This window comes from Natator depressus, chromosome 1 (genome assembly GCF_965152275.1).
Source record: "Natator depressus isolate rNatDep1 chromosome 1, rNatDep2.hap1, whole genome shotgun sequence".
NCBI lineage: Eukaryota > Metazoa > Chordata > Testudines > Cheloniidae > Natator > Natator depressus.
Window position 1 is genome coordinate 243,382,131 of NC_134234.1, and position 17,613 is coordinate 243,399,743.

At 40.9% G+C, this 17,613-nt stretch overlaps 1 protein-coding gene across 2 annotated transcripts in view; it reads right to left on the reverse strand.

The window, feature by feature from the left end:
• The window catches only part of SLC13A4 (solute carrier family 13 member 4), a 38,732-nt gene extending 21,323 nt beyond the window's left edge, over positions 1-17,409 (reverse strand). The window contains exons 1-5 of one of the 2 annotated variants that reach the window (XM_074939801.1): positions 16,532-17,409; positions 9,061-9,189; positions 3,839-3,975; positions 3,058-3,239; positions 415-469 (exon numbers count right to left, since the gene is read on the reverse strand). In XM_074939801.1, coding sequence (XP_074795902.1) covers positions 415-469; positions 3,058-3,239; positions 3,839-3,975; positions 9,061-9,189; positions 16,532-16,630 — 602 coding nt within the window. In that variant the 5' untranslated portion in view covers positions 16,631-17,409. The remainder of the gene's footprint in view (positions 1-414; positions 470-3,057; positions 3,240-3,838; positions 3,976-9,060; positions 9,190-16,531) is intronic. The other variant, XM_074939808.1, reaches the window with a different exon arrangement.
• Positions 17,410-17,613: the final 204 nt, after the last annotated feature.

Here is a 17,613-nt window from a genome sequence, read left to right on the forward strand (position 1 = left end):
TTACATTAACCCCATTTACGGTGACCAGATAGCAAGTAGGTTTGCCAATTTTAGTTGGACATAATATTTAGTATTCCTGACATAATATTTAATTAAAGATTAATCTTTAATTCCTGGAGAATGAGGACAATCCTGGAGGGCTGGCAACCCTAACCAGTGTGAATAATTGGGACAGGATGTGGTGTTAATAGGCACCTATATAAGACAAAGCCCCAAATATCGGGACTGTCCCTATAAAATAGGGATATCTGTTACCCTAACCCCACTGCTTGCATAATCTTTTCCCTTCAAGCACATCTAAAATATTCATTTGCAAGATTCTGTTTGCCCTTCCTTTTGCCATTCTTGTGTTCATCTCATTGCAACCTGTGTAGGTTCATATCTCCAGTAGTGATGCACAGGATTCGTTCTTACTCCTCATTGATGAAAATGACCTCCACTGAGGCTTGGCCATGTTTTTCGCTGAGACCTAAAGTAATGGATGGAGGGATTGAAGGGGGAGACAGAGAGAGAGAGAGAGACTGTCAGAGATGGGAGTTGATTTCCTTGGCTTCAATTCAGAACTGTGTCCATGAATATGCAGGAGCTAATGTAAAATGAATCCAGAAAGAATCTTCGATAAACACTTCCTTCTATTCAGGGACCTAATGCAGCATCTTATTACTCCATATTTTCTTGTTTATTTAACTTTTGCCAATAAAGACCTAACAGTAACACACTCTATATGACTATAGCCGTATAGCCTCAGTCTTAGATCTGAGAGGCTAAGCAAGGTTGGATCTGGTCAGTACTAAGATGGAAGACCTCCAAATTTAAAAACAAAAGGAGGGATTTTCCCTCCCAGTACAGCCCCTGCAGTGGCATATGGGGCAAAAAAGCCCCTTAGCTGACAGGTGGCAAATTCTTCTAGCACAAGTGCTGAACTGGACAGCTATAGGATGCCCTGTGCAGGCCTTCTCACAACCCCCAGCATAAGGGTCATGCCGGGATTGGGTTGGGTTGGGGCTATAACATAGCACTATGGAGGTTCTGTGTAGTTGCCCATAGGCCACAAGGACTGGGTTGCTGTACCTTAGATCAGCTCCCTGGGCTGTCTACTTATATGGCAGTGGTGGTGGTGCAGGGGAAGGAGGGTTGTTTCAGACCCTGACCGGCTTAAATACATCTTTGCTTCCCTGCCTCTGGGCTGTGCCTCCATGTGCTGGAAGCATTTCAATGCTAAATGTAGACTTCCATTATTAATTCCCAGACAAAACATTACATCAAGATGGAGTAAAGGCTGAGAGTATGTTTCAGCAACTTAAGGATAAAAAACATTGCAGTGATGTTGTAAATTAGCTCAGGAACAGATGTTATTCAGAGTTAGAGTTACACTTAAAGAAATCCAAACATGTCAAGGTTTGGAAATACAGTTAAGAGACCCAAACAACCCTAACTATGATCTGTAGTGACAGAGAGCCCTATGCCCTGTCTAGCATTCCCTCCTCCACTCCCATGGATGAAACAAGTGTGAGATAATAGCACGTTGAGTATAGAACCAATGTTCTGAGAATGTATAAATAAATGTCTTAGTTTAGGCATTAAAATTAACTAAAAGTGGGACCTTTAAAAAGTTAGCACCCAGTCTTATATGTTTTTGTCCCTAATATTTCAGTAACAGAACAACCTGCTCTTTGAACTCACTGAAATCTTATGCAGCAGCTACACTAGATTATTATTTTTTAATTATTGTATTTTATTATTTATTTAATGTTTTAAGATTAGTGGTCATTTCCCTTCTTATTCTTCATAACTGGACGTTTCTCCTTCAGCAAAGGCTGAAAGACACAATGTTCAGCTAGGAAATAAAACCTGCCCTCTTTCAAAACATCTTCCATCTCCCATTGTTCTAGGCAGCACTGAAGAGACAGATGCCCTCTGTTGGTGGTCATTTTGAAAAAGCCATCTTCTCTCTCTTTCATTGTTCTCAGTGGTACTGAGTGCCCCTGCCTTTGGGAAGCATACATGGCCGCTGTCTTCTCTGAGAGCAGTTGTGGCTTAAGTTCCATTGACAGCAATGAGAGATGATGGCCATGTTGGAAAGGGGGGATTTCTTTGTAACAGATAAACTTTCAGTTATGAAAACTAATGGCACAAAATGACCATTAAGCCTAAATATTCAAAAGTATCCATTGCACCAGATCTACTCAATAGGTAGACTAGGAGGGTAAAGAAACTATGTTGTATATATCTCTGTGCATGCAGGGAATGTAGAGGAGTGCAAGCAACTGATGTGTGTGTAGGGAGGTGGAAAAGGCAGTAAGAATTTGAAGGATAAGAGGGAGGGGAAAAACTGAAGTTGTTTTGTACAGCTCCAGTTAAACAAAGCAGCTGTAAACCCAGGTTAACTGGCCTGTATGCTCCTGCTGTTTTGTGCTGTTTTCAAGTTGGGTAAAGCAGCCAGAGTGTAGCAGAGAATATGACCCTCCCAAAAGTTAGAACTAAATAAACTATTTAAGGTGGATCCTTCATATATTGAAATCAATAGATATATCACATGGGAACATTCTCTATGAGTTTCTTGTTTAGTGTTGTTCATGTATGAACATTTTCACTTAAAAAAACCCAAGGAAATTCCTAGACAAAAACTATGTTGAGAGTTTTCAACCCTGGAAATTCACAGTTTAAATGTAAAAGAAATCCAAACATGTGAAGATATGGAAATGCAGAATTAGGGAACCCAAACAACAGACCCTTCAAACTTTCCATATAGTTAGAACTCACTGAAATCTTGTGCATAAGCTACAATTTAAATCTGTCCTGTAGTGAGGCCCTCAACTCAGCTTCCCTTCAGCCTACACAGGCTCCCAACTCCACTTCACCTGCCAGGCACCCCTGAGGCTATAAAATAAACATTGCTATATAAAATAAATGAAAATAAATAATATGGGCCAAATCCTCAGCTGGTGTAAATCACATTGCTCAACTGACTTTCATGGATCTATGCCGATTTACAGGAGCTGGATTCGGCCTTAAATATCTAAAAGTGAAAGGAAAATTACTGATATCATCCTATACCTATTGGCTCCCTCTCTTCAGAAATGGTGTTGCCTGCAGTACCGATGACCTCACATTCCTCCTCAGCATTCACTAATTCTTGTAGCACTGCTTCCACAATTGGCATCACCATGGCTGTGGTGGAGGTATTGGAAAGCCACATGGATAAAATAGTTGTACAGCACATAAAGCAGAGAAGTAACCTAGAACACAGGAGAGAACAGCCCTCTTGGGGCACTTTTACAACTTTTCATGTGATCCCCTTTTCTAATATTTTTATTAATTAATTGTTATTTATTTATTATTTATTCTCTTTAGTTACAAATATATTATATTGCATCAAATTGAAATTCACCCCAGTGCAGGGGCCAGCACAATACAATGCCTCATTTAAGTCCCACCTATGCCCTGACAACAAATTCATTATAACATGAAAACAGGAAATTCTGCATTTCATCATGAGTATTTTGTACACATTAAACAACAGGCAAGGAACAAACAGAGGAGACAAGAACCAAACAAGTGTGAGAGCACAGTGAACAGAGAATACTGGTGAAGGGATAGAAAGCAAAAAGAAGAGGCAGAGAGAGAGAGGACAGGAAAATTCATAAACTTTCAGCCCATGAAAAGATCATCAACGATTGACTTAGGGTACCTGATTGGAAAAGTACAGTGCATTATGGGTAATGACATCATTTGCTTTTGAAAAGCATATAGGGCTAGATTTAATTAATATTTGCTCATTTATTTTTAAACTCGATGCCTGTATCCTTTGATGCTCTAAGGCAGAGGGTTCACTCACATGCCTGGCTTCGCTCCAGCCATCATGACCATACGCAAGGCAATCCGCTTGTGTAGGTTCCACTTTTCAACAGAAGCTGCCACACAAATCACCCCCATGAGGAGCAAAGTTGTGTTCTTGAAATACTCTGCAGCCACCTGCAGGAAAGGCAAGCGGGAGATAAGCAATCACAGAGTGAAAGTTACTTGCAGAGAGCATGCTGGGAAGGTGAAGACACTTATATTTATGTTATGTTATGGACACTTATGTTTCCAAGCCGAGAGCATGCTGGCAAGGTGGAGGAACTGGAGAACTTATGAATCAAAATACCATATATTAATTCCCTTTCTTCTGGTGTTTATAAATTAAAATATGTCTCATGCCACCTGTCACTAGGTTTCTCAATTTTGGAGAGACTGAGAGAAGTTGAGAGAAGTCATGTGATTCTCTTACTTCTGTGAACAGAGTTTGCTTTGTAAAGTGTTAAATGTTCTGATTAGACCCAAACTGAAACATCTACTGATTCCCACCATAGGTATAAAGATGGCAGCTTCTGAAGTGCTCATTCAACCTGGGGATTTTACTGCCTACCCACTTAATTCTGTTTAATCATAAGGAAAGCCAGGTCTCAAATGCAACCACAGAAAAACCCCCAGAGACATGTTGACTCTACCCATTGAAATGTCAGTGCGTAATGGTCGCTGATCATGCACATGTGTGCATGTGTGTGTGTGTGAGAGAGAGAGAGAGCGAGCACAAAAATCAGCAGCTATTTTATTTTTAAAAATACACAGTAAATGTCATTGCTTTTTGAAGAATTTTCTGGAAATTTTGGGACAAATTTCCATCACCAAAGTGTAAAACAGAACAGGATTTAATCATGATTTCATAGCAAACCTCCATGCAAATTTAACTATGGAGTCACTACCAGTGCCTGTATAATAATCATCAACCCACTGCTCTAACACAGGTTTCAGAGTAGAAGCCGTGTTAGTCTGTATCTACAAAAAGAACAGGAGGACTTGTGGCACCTTAGAGACTAACAAATTTATTTGAGCATAAGCTTTCGTGAGCTGAGCTGTAGCTTACAAAAGCTTATGCCCAAATAAATTTGTTAGTCTCTAAGGTGCCACAAGTCCTCCTTTTCTTTTTGCTCTAACACAGACTCTCTCAGTGACCCTGGGTAGGATATTTAGAGTCAAATTGTGGCCACGTTTCTCCCTGAAAGGTCGCAAAGGAAGCCTGTGGCAGAGTAGGAAACTGAACCAGAGCTCCAAACTAGTACCCTAACCACGGGACCACCCTGCCTCTCCATAATTAAAAAAAATGAAAGGAAGGATGCCTAGGCGCTATTCCTGACTCAGCCAGAGATTTGCTGTGTTAAGTCCCTAAAGTCTAAATTTTCAAAATTAGTTACCTGAAGTTAGGCCTCTAAATTCCTATTTCAGCATGTAAATAGGTGGGTTTCAGATGCGTCGTGCAACTGCAACTCCTGCTGCTAGTTGAAGAAAGTCAAAGAACTCTTCTACACTAGAACAAAGGGCGTCTTTTTAAAATGTGATTGCTAATGTAGACAGAGCAAATTGTAGTTTTAACACGTTAGCTAGTTGAGATGAAGGATTCACAGGAAAGGGTTTACAAGGACCAGCTAACAGTTAATACTACAACTTTCCCTGTCTACACTGGGATTTTAAAATGCTTTAGCAATCACATATCAGCTACCACACTTTTTTCTTTGTGGAAATGATCCCAAAGAAGTGATATTTAAAAGAGTAGGCAAACATTTAACCCAACGCCCAACTATGTATTTAACTAAACGTAGGGTTAAGGTTTGAAAACACTGGGTTAAATCCTGGCCCCCTTGAAATCAGTGGGAGCCCAGCCTTTGATTTCAATGGGGGGGTCAAGATTTCCCTCATTGTCCTTAATCTCTCTACACCGCATCTGTGATTATCTCATTATAATGATACTTGCTCTCTTTTGTAGAGATTTGCTCATGAAAAGTGCTATCTTAAGTTATTAAAAATTATATATTTATTTTTATTTATTTAATAAATTCCCATGGTGACAAAAAAGGACTTGGCCATCATGGTTAAGTGTTTGCCAAAAACTTTTAAATATCACCTCTTTGACTTTCTTTCGCTCCTTTCTGCCTCATTAATGTTTCTTCCCCCTAGCACCCAGTCCAGCGTCTTTTTAATAAAAAAGTTCTTAGACTGAATGAAAGGAATCTACCGAGCTAGCAGCACAAAGACTCAATTGTTTCCCTTTATCCCTTTCACAGTATTTTTGAGAAACAAATGAATATAATACACACACCCGCACATGGCCCTGTGAGTGATATTTGGCGTAAATAGTGTGGCAAGAGCCTGTATTCTGTGTCACTCCAGTGCAGCACGTTGGAAATTTTGCAACAGCTTCAGGTTATGTATTTTTTTTTCATTTAAGTTTTCATTTTATTTTTGATAAATGAATAAAGCAGTCTGTTGAATATTCCTGTGGTTATTTAATTTGAATTAAATATTACATTCAATTTGTAGCACGCTGCCCATACATTTACAATTTTCAGCATGCTGCAGAATTTTGTACTGAAAATGTGTAACTGTTTCAAAGCCAGAGGAAAGTGAAGGGCCTTGCAGTTGCATAGGGTAGAGCTGGGGTTTTGGCACTTGGGAAGCAGTAAGAGGCAGTCTGAGCTTGTGTAACGAGTGCAAAACATAACCTTGGAATCTAATTATGTAATTTTCCATGGCAACACGGTTAACCATTTCACTGCTGATCGCCAGGGCACTTCACACCTTGCAGAGCAGTTTCAGGCTGTCTGTACACTTCACTGAACCAGTTTACATTCAGGCCTTGTATTACATTTAGGTTACATCTACACTACGAGTGAGGAGGATGACTCCCTTGCTTCTATACACATTGGTCATGTAGACAAGCCCTGTGTTTCCTGCTCTAATAAGCTGACTGTGACCTTCATACTGAGAACAAGAGCAAAAGAAAAACCTTACAAAGAATGTAGATAGTAGAAATGGAAGTCCCCAGTCCCATAATTCAAGATAACTACAAAAAATTAAAGGAAGAAAATTCAAAATTGATCCAAGGGAATACTTTTTTTCTCACGGCACACATTTAGCTTATGGATCTCATTGGAACAAAATATCAGTCACTGAGGTCGAGCCTAGCTGGATTTGTAAAACAGATCAGACATGTATATAGATAAGAATTGTTAGTTATAATAGTAAATATTAATATCAGTCATGCCTATTCTCCTGCTTCAGAGATCAGACAGCCTCTAAGTATTGGGGTTCAGGAGGAAATTTTCCTTGGGAAAGAGTTATTCCATAGTTACCTACTGCAAGGTTTCTTCCACCTTCCTCTGAAGCAGCTGGTACTGAGAACTGTTGATGATATAACACTGGACTAGATGGACCAACCATCTGTTTCAATCTCGCCATTTCTATATTTCTATGTGTGACGGAATGCACCCCTGTATTCACACCCTATATACCAGGGTTGGCCAAATGTATTGACCCTCCAAGCTGCATATGACAATCTTCAGAAGTTCAAGAGCCGGGGTGTGCCTGCTGGGGCTCGGGGCTTCAACCCTGCGGCAGGGTGGTGTGGCTAGGGGCTTCTGCCCTATGGGGTTAGGGGGGGTCTTGGGGTTAGGGGGTCTTGCCTGCCAGGGCTCGAGGTCTCAGCCCCACTCTAGCTGAAGCCCCAAGCCCTGGTAGGTGCCTCCCGTGAGGCTGAAGCCCCGAGACCCCGCTCCCTGCTGCGCAGATGCCCCACCACAGAGCAAAAGCCCCGAGTTCCCCCAAACAGTCTGGTAGTCGGAGAATGTGTGTGGGGGGGGCGCTCCGCGAGCCACACTTTAACTGTAAAAGAGTCGCATGTGGCTCACAAGCTGTGGTTTGGCCACCTCTGCTATAGACTATTGTAATAATATTTGTATAAAATATGCCTCATCAGGTATCATTTGAAAACTAATAACTTGCTGGTCAATAATTTCATGATCAAATGTATGTAACAACATTATATGCACAGTTATGAACATCAGATGAAATCATGACTGAAGTATGTTTAATCAGACAAGTCTGGGAAGTGGGTAAACCTATTTCTCAAAGACAAAGTAAAAATTGAACCCACAGCCAGGTGTCATCAAAGCTGATGGGCCAAAACCTATCAAGTCACCATTCTTTGGCAAGGAAAAGGGCAGGAGCAAATAGGTCTGCATCTTAGCAAACAGCAGCAAAAAAAATCTTCCTCCCTACCAGACTCCATGTCTCCTGGCTCTCAGCTGAAAAGAACTTTATCTAGGGGTCACTCTCAGGAAATGCATTTCAAAGGGTGACTGAACTATTAAAGAGAGGGGGAAACGCACCCCAAGTTCTCTCTCCCTATCCATCTCTCTTTGCCACATAAGAAGACAAAAGAAACAGCCTATCGACATTGAGAACAGATCCTCGCCTAAGAGTTTAGTCAGCAATGTATTGAAAACATGTAAGAACTTCACCTTGAACCAAGTCTAGTTTCTTAAGTTCAGAAACCATTTTATTTTTATTTTTATTGTAACCTTTTCTAACTTTAATGCCTTATCACTTGTACTAACTTAAAATCTATTTTTATAGTTAAATAAACTTGTTTTATTCTTTAATTAAAACTAATCCAGTGATGTGAATTGTTTGGGTAACTTCATTTAAGGTAGGGAACTGTTGTGTATGGATCTCCTTTGAGGAGCAACAGACTTAATATATCTGGATTGTCCAGGAGAAGGCTGGACAGTGCAGAACACATGTTTTGGGGGAAAATCCAGGACTGGGAGTATATTGGGGTCACTCTGAAAATAGTAACCAAGGCTGGTAGAAGCCAGGGTTTGGCTGGTCTCTGCTGACAGGCTGCTGAGGTCAGAGCTGATGGACCAGGGCTGTGGCTATACAAAGACACTCTGGGTGTGACCTGCATGCTGGCACGCTAATTGTGAGTGATCCAAGTTGGAAGCTACAGCAGCATTGCCTGACACCCAAGGTTGCAGGGCAGGGGTGACACACCCCCACATCAGTCTAGATTGCACCCTGGAATGTCATACTATGTTCCTTTTATAAACTGATGGTTGGCCTACTTTTTACATATTTAGGGCACTTAGCTGCCCTGTTATCCCTGTTGCTTTCCTAAGTATTGTTTGTTGCAAACGATTAACAGAGTAAGAAGAAGTGATTCAAAAGTACACTTTGAGCTACCTCACTGGACTTCATGACTCCAAAGAGTGGATAGAGGAAAGCAGGAACTAGGGCTGCAGCTCCGAGCGGTACCGCTTCTGAGACCCAGTACACAGCTGTCACTATCAGCACATAGGCACATGAGGCTTCCTGTGGGGAAAAATCACTGAGGTTAGACATCGCTGAAATCACCTCTGCTGCATCAGCCTTTGCAAATGCAGAGAGGGCCCAGCCAGAGGTGACTAGATTACACCATACCACATTATGGGGACTTTATATTATTCAATTAAATTGTTGTTTTTACTATTTATATGTCAGTTACTTTAATGCTCTTTGTTATTTGAACTGTGAATGTTTAATGCCACATTTCAGAAATAAGGGTGAAAGCCAGGCCAATGACAGCTAATTTAAACCTAGGCAGCTGAATAAGAGCTGGCGGACGTTTCTAAACAAATAGAAGCAATGACAGATACTAATCTGCATAAACATTTTCTTTGGGTTGAGTTCTGGACGGAATTTTATGCTGAGCTACAGAAAAGAAACAGTTGAATGTGGATCATAACTAGAGCCCAGGGAGTACCGTCAATAGATATTCACAAACATTGATTTGAACAAAAAGTAATTAATTTAAAGGGTATTCAAGTCTCCTGTGGTTTGCTTTCTGTTTCTTTTTCTGCAGTAATTTTTGTACACAATAATTCACTGGTGGAAAAGGTAAGTGTTAGAAATACCCCTCAGTTTCACAAGAATTCATGCTAGAAGAGTTCACGTGGCTTCCTGAAAACTCTTTGTTGTTTTGGGAATCATCTAGTCCAGGAGCAGAAACAAATCACACAGCTCAAACAGGAAATTATGAGTAGTGAACACTCAAAGCAACATTCTGTGATTATTTTGTAAGAAATCTATATGGTGAAATATTTTCATACAAACCATCCAATGAATAATTTTCAGTAATGAACAATGGTAAGATTCTTAGCTGCTGTAAATGGTAATAGCTCTTTAACTTCCACAGAGCTGTCAATTTACACCAGCTAAGGATCTGGCCCCCAATTTGTGAAAACTGACATCTGCTTGAAGAGAATTCATGAACAGAAAAAGGGACTAAATCTGTTTAGCTGTTAGCAGGAAATATTCCAAGAACTCTAAGCATAACTCACTGAGATGCAGGTGAGCTCTGCTGAATGTCATAGAGAGTGGAGAGACATGTCTGTTTGAAAAATAAGCTGGAAGTGTGCAGTAAATTATCCGGGTTGCCTAGAAAAGGTACTGACATGGTGTTACACCAGCTATCTCCATTGCTAGAAATGTACACTAATCAAATTGTTGCCAATTCTGTTTACCCCAGAACCTTGGACAGCAATGAATTCTGTAAGATTAAGGGATGGTGTGGTTTTTCCTTTTCCTTGATATCTCTACACATCACAAATTTCAGTTTTAATTTTTGAGTGTGAGTTTGTAGCTCATGACAGTGATAGTTTTGGCTAGAGCTAGCCATCATGAAGGTCCCCAAACACTGATTTGACCACCCCCTTTTGCCACATACTCACTGATCTCAGAATCTGACACACACACACACACACACACACACACTCATGTTGGAATTTCAGAAAAACAGAGCGTGATCTCAGAAGCTCTCTTTCTCTCTCTCTCTCTCTCTCTCTCCCCACACATGGATCTCAAACTCTTGGCATGAGGCCACAAAGTAAGTCATAGAGGGTGACATCCTTAACTCTACGTTTCCTGGTGTTGTAGGTTTACGCTGAGCCATTTGTTACTTTTGTTTCTTAAAATTCGGAAGCTCAGGAAAGCGGCAGGAAACCTAGGATTAACTTTAGAAAAAAGAATGAAGCTGCAGAGGTGGGAGTGGGGATATCTGGGAGTGAAGGAAGGGCAACATACAGTTTATGCCATTCATAACATATATTCTTTAAAATAATATAGTGAAAAGTTTAGAGATTGGAGCTAGCCTGAAATTTTCTTTTTTAGACTGTGCCAAAGTCAGACAAATTTCCATTGAATTTAATGAAGTATGCACCTGGGATATGGCTCACTGCCATTATTAGCTATTTAGACAGATGGAAGGTATCCTTATTCACATGGCAATCATCTTGCTTGTTTCTCTTTTCAAAACTAAAACATGACTGATAAGGTCCAAATCTACAAACTACATGGAAACATACATTTGAATTATTTGATGTACATGTTTATGAATTTGAAGTGATCACACAATAAAAATAAATTCTTGATTGCCTTCAAAATCTTATATTTAAAAAGCTGTGTAACCTCTTAATGCTACACAAAATGAAGAGTAAACTGATAGAACACAGGTTGTGTGGTACAGAGAATTAATCCACTTTCTGTAATCTATGGAGACAAGCTAAATGTAGTCTAGGCCAGAGTCACATGGTTAATCAATTTAATGACATTAACCTAGAAGTCAATGGCTTGTCAGCGACATCACCAAATACTTTTAGACTTTATAGTCAATTTTCAAGAGAGACCCAGGAGTAGGATCTCATTCATAGTCTGTGTGTGGCTTGGCTCCATCCCTGCAGCATTCCCCTCCTGGCACAACATGGTGACGTAGGCATGCCACCTAGGGTTGCCATCATAGTTGCTGGAACTAGGGGTATTGGGGGTGCTGCCACACCCTCTGGCTTGAAGTGGTTTCCATCATATATAGGATTTACCTGTCCAGGTTTTCCCAGGATCATCCTTTTCTTGAGTTAGCTGTCCTGGGAAAGCTGGATGGTGCTCAGTACTCACTGCCAGCTGTCCAGTTTCATGGGCTCAGGCTCATCCTAGATGTCCCGTTTTTTTTTACCTCAGAAGTGGCAACCCTAATATCACCCTCATCTCCCTCTTGCTTCTCCCAACTAACTTGTTCACATCCTGAAGTCATATTCCCCTTCCTGGTGTCCAGTTTATTGAGTCTTTATAAATATAGTTTTCTTTGGTCTCTCAGGTTCAAATCCTTCTTCCTGGTTAAAGGATTCCACAGCCCTCCTTTGTGGGGCTATGCAGTGCTTCTCCCTTGTTAAGGGACTTCATAGCCCTCCTTCAATGGTTCAAGTCATCTTCACCAACCCACCAGCAGGCAGGTTCTAGCACTGCTGCTCAGTGCCTCAATTCTTCTGGTTCTTCAGAGGCTTCTGTTTTTATCACCACCCCCACAAGGCATGATTTTAGCCACACCACTTGCCTGTCATTGGACTGCTGATTTTTCTCCACCTAGGGAAGTGAGCTAAGTGTGTCATAGTTGGGGCTAGACCCAGAATCCCTTAAAAGACCAGTCACCCTTTGACACAGTCTCATTGAAAAGCTCACAAAAGCCCGAATGAAAAGACTTCCAGTGACTTCAATGTGCTTTGTGTAAGCAGGGGAATAGTCCCGTTATTGTGGGGAACTTTCCTGGCTTCTGCACTACCCCAGTGAAGTGGGCTAGCGAAAGGATCTGAGTCCTCGCTCCCACTTCCTTTACCCAGTGGCCTCCCTGCCCTTGAGGACTCCCCTTCCACTCTCCTGTCTGGCAGAGTCCTCGTAACCCCAACAAGGCTGGGCCCAGGATTACTGGGGGGCTCGACCCCCAACCCTGCTGTGGTCACCTAGGACAGGGGCTAGGGTGTCCCCACTCCGGGGTACTCTCTCTGCACCGGGCACTTCTCTGACCCACTGACCATTAAATACAAGTTAAAGCAAATGCAAGTTATTTAATCAACAATTAATTTTAAAAAGAATAAGGGAAAAAGAGAAAGGTTAAAGGAAACACATCAACCCGCTCTGTGGCAGGGAACATCACAAACAGTGTCTCTGGAATGTCAGGGCAGTTCACAGTCTCTTCTTTGTAAGTCCCAGGCCTCCTTTTCAGGGTCCTGGTTTCTCATAGATCCTTCCCCTTTTAGTACTGGGAGCTAGCCAACCAAAACACCCCCACTGAATGTTAGTAAGGTGGCAACAGTCCCCTTACATTTGTATTAGGCCTCTTGATTTAGTGAGGGCAGAATTGCAGCCTGGGAAAAAGTGTCATAAATCAAGTCAAGTCATAAATCAAGTGCCCAGGCTGTTCTGCATGTTGCTATTGATTATCACCTGTGACATGGCAGTGACAGGAGTCCAAATGTTGGACAAACATACAAAAGGATGATGACAAGGAAAAAGTAGTACAAGATACTTAAATTAAACACTAAGCGCATTTTTATAGGTTTCTTTATTTTTCTCTCTGTTGCTTATTTAGAAGCCTGAAAAAAAATTCTGCTCGCAATTTTCTCCCTTCCCATTTAACATACAGTGGATCTCTCCATATGTTTGTCATAGGCCATGAAATTAACACAACTCTATTTGTTTACTCCCTAGTTAGTGCAGCCCCATCATTGACAACAAGAGCAATATAGACTTAGATAGGATACAGTGCATGAACCTGCACTCAGAGCCTCCGGGAGCCATTTAACACATTTCTGTAATGTTTATTAGTTAAGTTCTGCTGCAGAACAAAAGCACTGTGTTTGGGTAGGTCCTACATGAGAAAGAGTGACCATTTAAAAAAAAAATCTTGGTGGAACGAAGAGTGTTTTACTTTGCTTACAGTAAATATGTAAAATCTTAAGGATATTCTTTGCCAAAAATAATTTGAATCAGATAATATGTTGATCCTAAACTATTTCCCCTTTCAAAAGTATGTGATATCATTTTTTAATACATACATGAAGCAGAGCTCTGTGTGGCTTGAAAGCTTGCCTCTCTCACCAACAAAAGTTGGTCCAATAAAAGATATTACCTCACCCACCATGTCTCTCTACTATCCTGGGACCAAAACATCTGCACACTTTCTCTAACCCTTTTTTGGTGAGGTAAATAACGTATAATAGTAAAAATGAGGCCGCACACAGTTTACGTGGGCTGGAGGAAAAGTTGAATCTGTTACGAGAGAGAGAGAGAGAGAGAGAGGATGGGCACTGATGCTTTTTGCTCCCTAAGAACAAGTGTCTCCTCAATTTCCAAACAAAAACAGAATAAAGTCCATTTTGAAAAGGAAGAAAACTTAGCTGTAAGTGCTTGGGGAGAAAAGTGTCCACAATAACCGCTGTATGATAATCTCTGCTAAAGACTTAATCAGCTTCTGTAGCAGCTTGGGCTATTTATTCTGCAAGTGCTTTAAGACGGCTTGTTCCTATGCGAAACCATGCTAATCCCTTCTATTTAACTTTTATTTATTTATTTATTTATTGGTAACCAGAGTGACTAAGTATTGAAGCAAGGTTGTGTCTAGTGAAGTGTTAGCTGTTTCCACCCCCTCCCTTCTCCTCACACAGCCTAAAGGGGCTGCAAAATCCACAGCTACAGAGGGGCCTGGACCAGGAGTAGGGAAGCAGAAGGCCATGGCGTGGGATATATATATAGAAAGGCTTTGGTGAAATGACTCTACTTCTACCAACGCCATCTCAATTAGCCCTGTGGCAGAAGACAGGCAGGACTGTAGGCAGCCATGTTACAATCCCTGACTAAAGATAATGATTAAATTTTTTATCATTGTAGAATCTTCCATTTTAGGATCTTAAAGCATGAATGAAGTAGCCTCCCACCAGCCCTATGAGGTAGGAAGGCATTTACCAGTTATGTAGATGGGGAAAACGAGGTAAGATTTTTTGGGGGGAGACGCAATTTTTTGCGTGTCCAACTTGAAAGAGCTTGAAAAGGTCTGATTGTCAAAGGGTGGGTGCGCAGCACTTGCTGAAAGCCAGGTCCCTTTCAAGTTGGGTACCCAAACTCAAGAGACTTTTGAAAATCTTGGACTTACCCAAGATCATACAGTGATTCAGTGGCAGGAATGAAAATCTGATCTCGATCCTCATTCCTGTGCTTTTCCCATCACCCTATATGCTTCCTCTCTTTAATTCAAATAAGACTAATATGAACCAAAGTACACAATCTTTGGCCATGTTCTTTGAATCCTAGTCTGCCCCCCTGGCACATTATGTTGTCTGTTTACTGCACCCAGCACTGCTTGCTTCTCTTGCAGAGGAAGACCTATGTGTGAGTGAATGGATTCAGTGTGGCAGTGGGTCTGGCAGCATGAGGTGGGGGGGTGTAATTCATATAACCAAATGTTATTCCCAGTGTTGGACTGATACTGTCAATGGAACTGGCAGCTGGTAGAAACATAAATCCTGTGTTAACTTCAATTTCCATGAGAAAGACAGAAAAATAGTATAATTGATTAATGGAACAGGACAAAATGAGTTAAGGGTTCATTTAATCTTCGAGCTTTAAGGAGGAATTATAATCAGTGGAGAGCAAGAAATAAAAATGACATTAAAATACTTGAGTAGTATCCTGTCAGCTAAGTTTATTAGTATTCTGCCATGAAGTCTGGAGCAATAAAAGTTACTGCAAAGTCCAACGCAAAACTCTCTGGTGTTGGAACAGTCCCATTCCGTGAATCCTGATCGTTTTTCCCATCAAACCCTATGGCTATATTCCAAAAAGGGATGGATAATTTTATGGCTATTAATAATATTTCTATTTACGCTTATGGTAATATATATCCTCACTGAAGCAGGAGAGTTTGAGTTGGTCATTAGCAGGAGTCAGGAAGGAATTTTGCTCCCAAAGTAACGTACCACACCACTGGCCAGTTGTATATTTATTTATAGACATCTATATGGGGATCCCTACCATAGATTTTTGAATACCTCACAAACATTAACAAATTAAGCCTCAACATCCCTATGAGATAGAGAAGCGTTATTATCCTCCATTTTACAAATGGGGAAACACAGGCACAGAGAGGTAAAATGACTAGGCCAAGGACAGGAAGTCCCTGGCCAGTGTCAGGAATAAAAACCAGATTTCTCAGCCCCCAACCACAATTCCTCCATTTTGTGCTGTTGTGCCTTTCTCTGAGACTTCAACACTTAGCTACTGCCAGAAGTGCAATACTGGACTAGAGAAACCAAGGTCTGACATGCAATAGCAAATGCTGTGTATGTTCCTACATTTCTATCACTGAATCCTGGCTCCATTCTTTACAGCTGTCCTATAAAAACCTCAGTCTAATTTGAAAGTCCCCAGACAACCTGTTGTCATTACTAGCCTCATGACACCTGGTAAAATTTTTAAAAGAATGCTTGTTAAAGATAATGCCATATATAGTCTGTATTTTTGTTACACTTTAAAAAAAAACATATTTGATGCATTTGCCTGAAAACAGGAACTTTTTCAGCTTCAGTGCTGATTCCCCACCTCTGCTTGTGACATCATGTTTGGTTGCTAGGGAGACTACTCCTCTTGCTTCTAAATAAATCATATTTCTAAGTTCTACAAAGGGGCATCATCAGCTCATTGCCCTGTAGGAATAATTGCTCTCTAAAGTCCCTCCTGCCCCCCATTTTCCTGCAGCACACCTGTCCAGGATGGTTACCCTGCAATTCACCGTCACTCTCTTTGCCCAGCTGTTCCATAAGCTTTATTAAAAAGGAAAAAATAATGTACTTACACTAGTGGGGTATAAAAGTGGCAGAGGAAGCAGCAGAAGTGGAATGAGCACAACCAGCAGCAGGTTTCTGGCCCTGAGGAGCTCCTTCACCAGTGCCATAATGCTTCACTTCCTGGTGGCTCTCCTCCTTGGATTTGTCCTTGTTTTCCTCAGATGTTTCTACTTCAGCTCCAGGTCCTTCTTCAGCTTTGCCCTGATGTCTCCGAAAGGGTTCTGACTGTACTGTGTCAACTCCTTTCCCCACCTTCCCGCCCCTAAAATTTCTTTGTTAATATATTTATTCTTTTTTTCTGTTATATTTTAAAGAAACACTATCAAATTTGCTAACCTTTTTATCAGGTTTATGTAGGGCTTACTAGCATATCCTTATGATTGTCACACCATAACCTACAGAGGTTCGCAAGCTGGAGCATAGTGGTCTTTTTCAGTATTGGTGTTTTTATTCAGAATCAGGGAAGTTGCTGCATTGCCTTCTCATCCCTGTTTTATAAAGCCTCTGTTCCTTCCATCATCTGGTTTTCAGTGGTGTAAGTCTTGCTTTTGGTAAACCAAATCTGATACCTTCATAGCCACCCACAGTATGCTCTAAAGCCTCTCTTCAGTAATACTATAGCCTGAGTTTTCCAACACTGGATTTCTTTTCTTCCTGGGAAATTGTTAGTAGCAACAGTTTACAGTTTAAATTACTGAAGGAAAGATGTAGTAGTCTTTTTTAAAGTCTTCCTGCTTTTGATGATGTGCTTTGTTCAGATTTCTTCCTTATAATTTTCTTTTTGACTTTGAATTTACCTTTCCCCTACTTTTTCTTCAGCCTGGAATTCGCAGGGCAGCAGTTCTTGAAAAGATTATCCTCGGTCTCAAGATAAAAAAAACTTGTTAAAAAGGCTCGTCCAACTATAATTCGCCAGTAAGGAGGATGGAAAATGGTAGAGCCTCCGCCCACCATCCAAAAGCCAATCAGGATGCTTGAGAAGACAAACAACCTCCTCTCACAAAGAAAGGCCTTTTTTAGTTGCTGAACAGTGTGATTATTTCAAGGCCTAGGACCTGCTGATAAATAAACAAACATTGTTTTCTGTAGA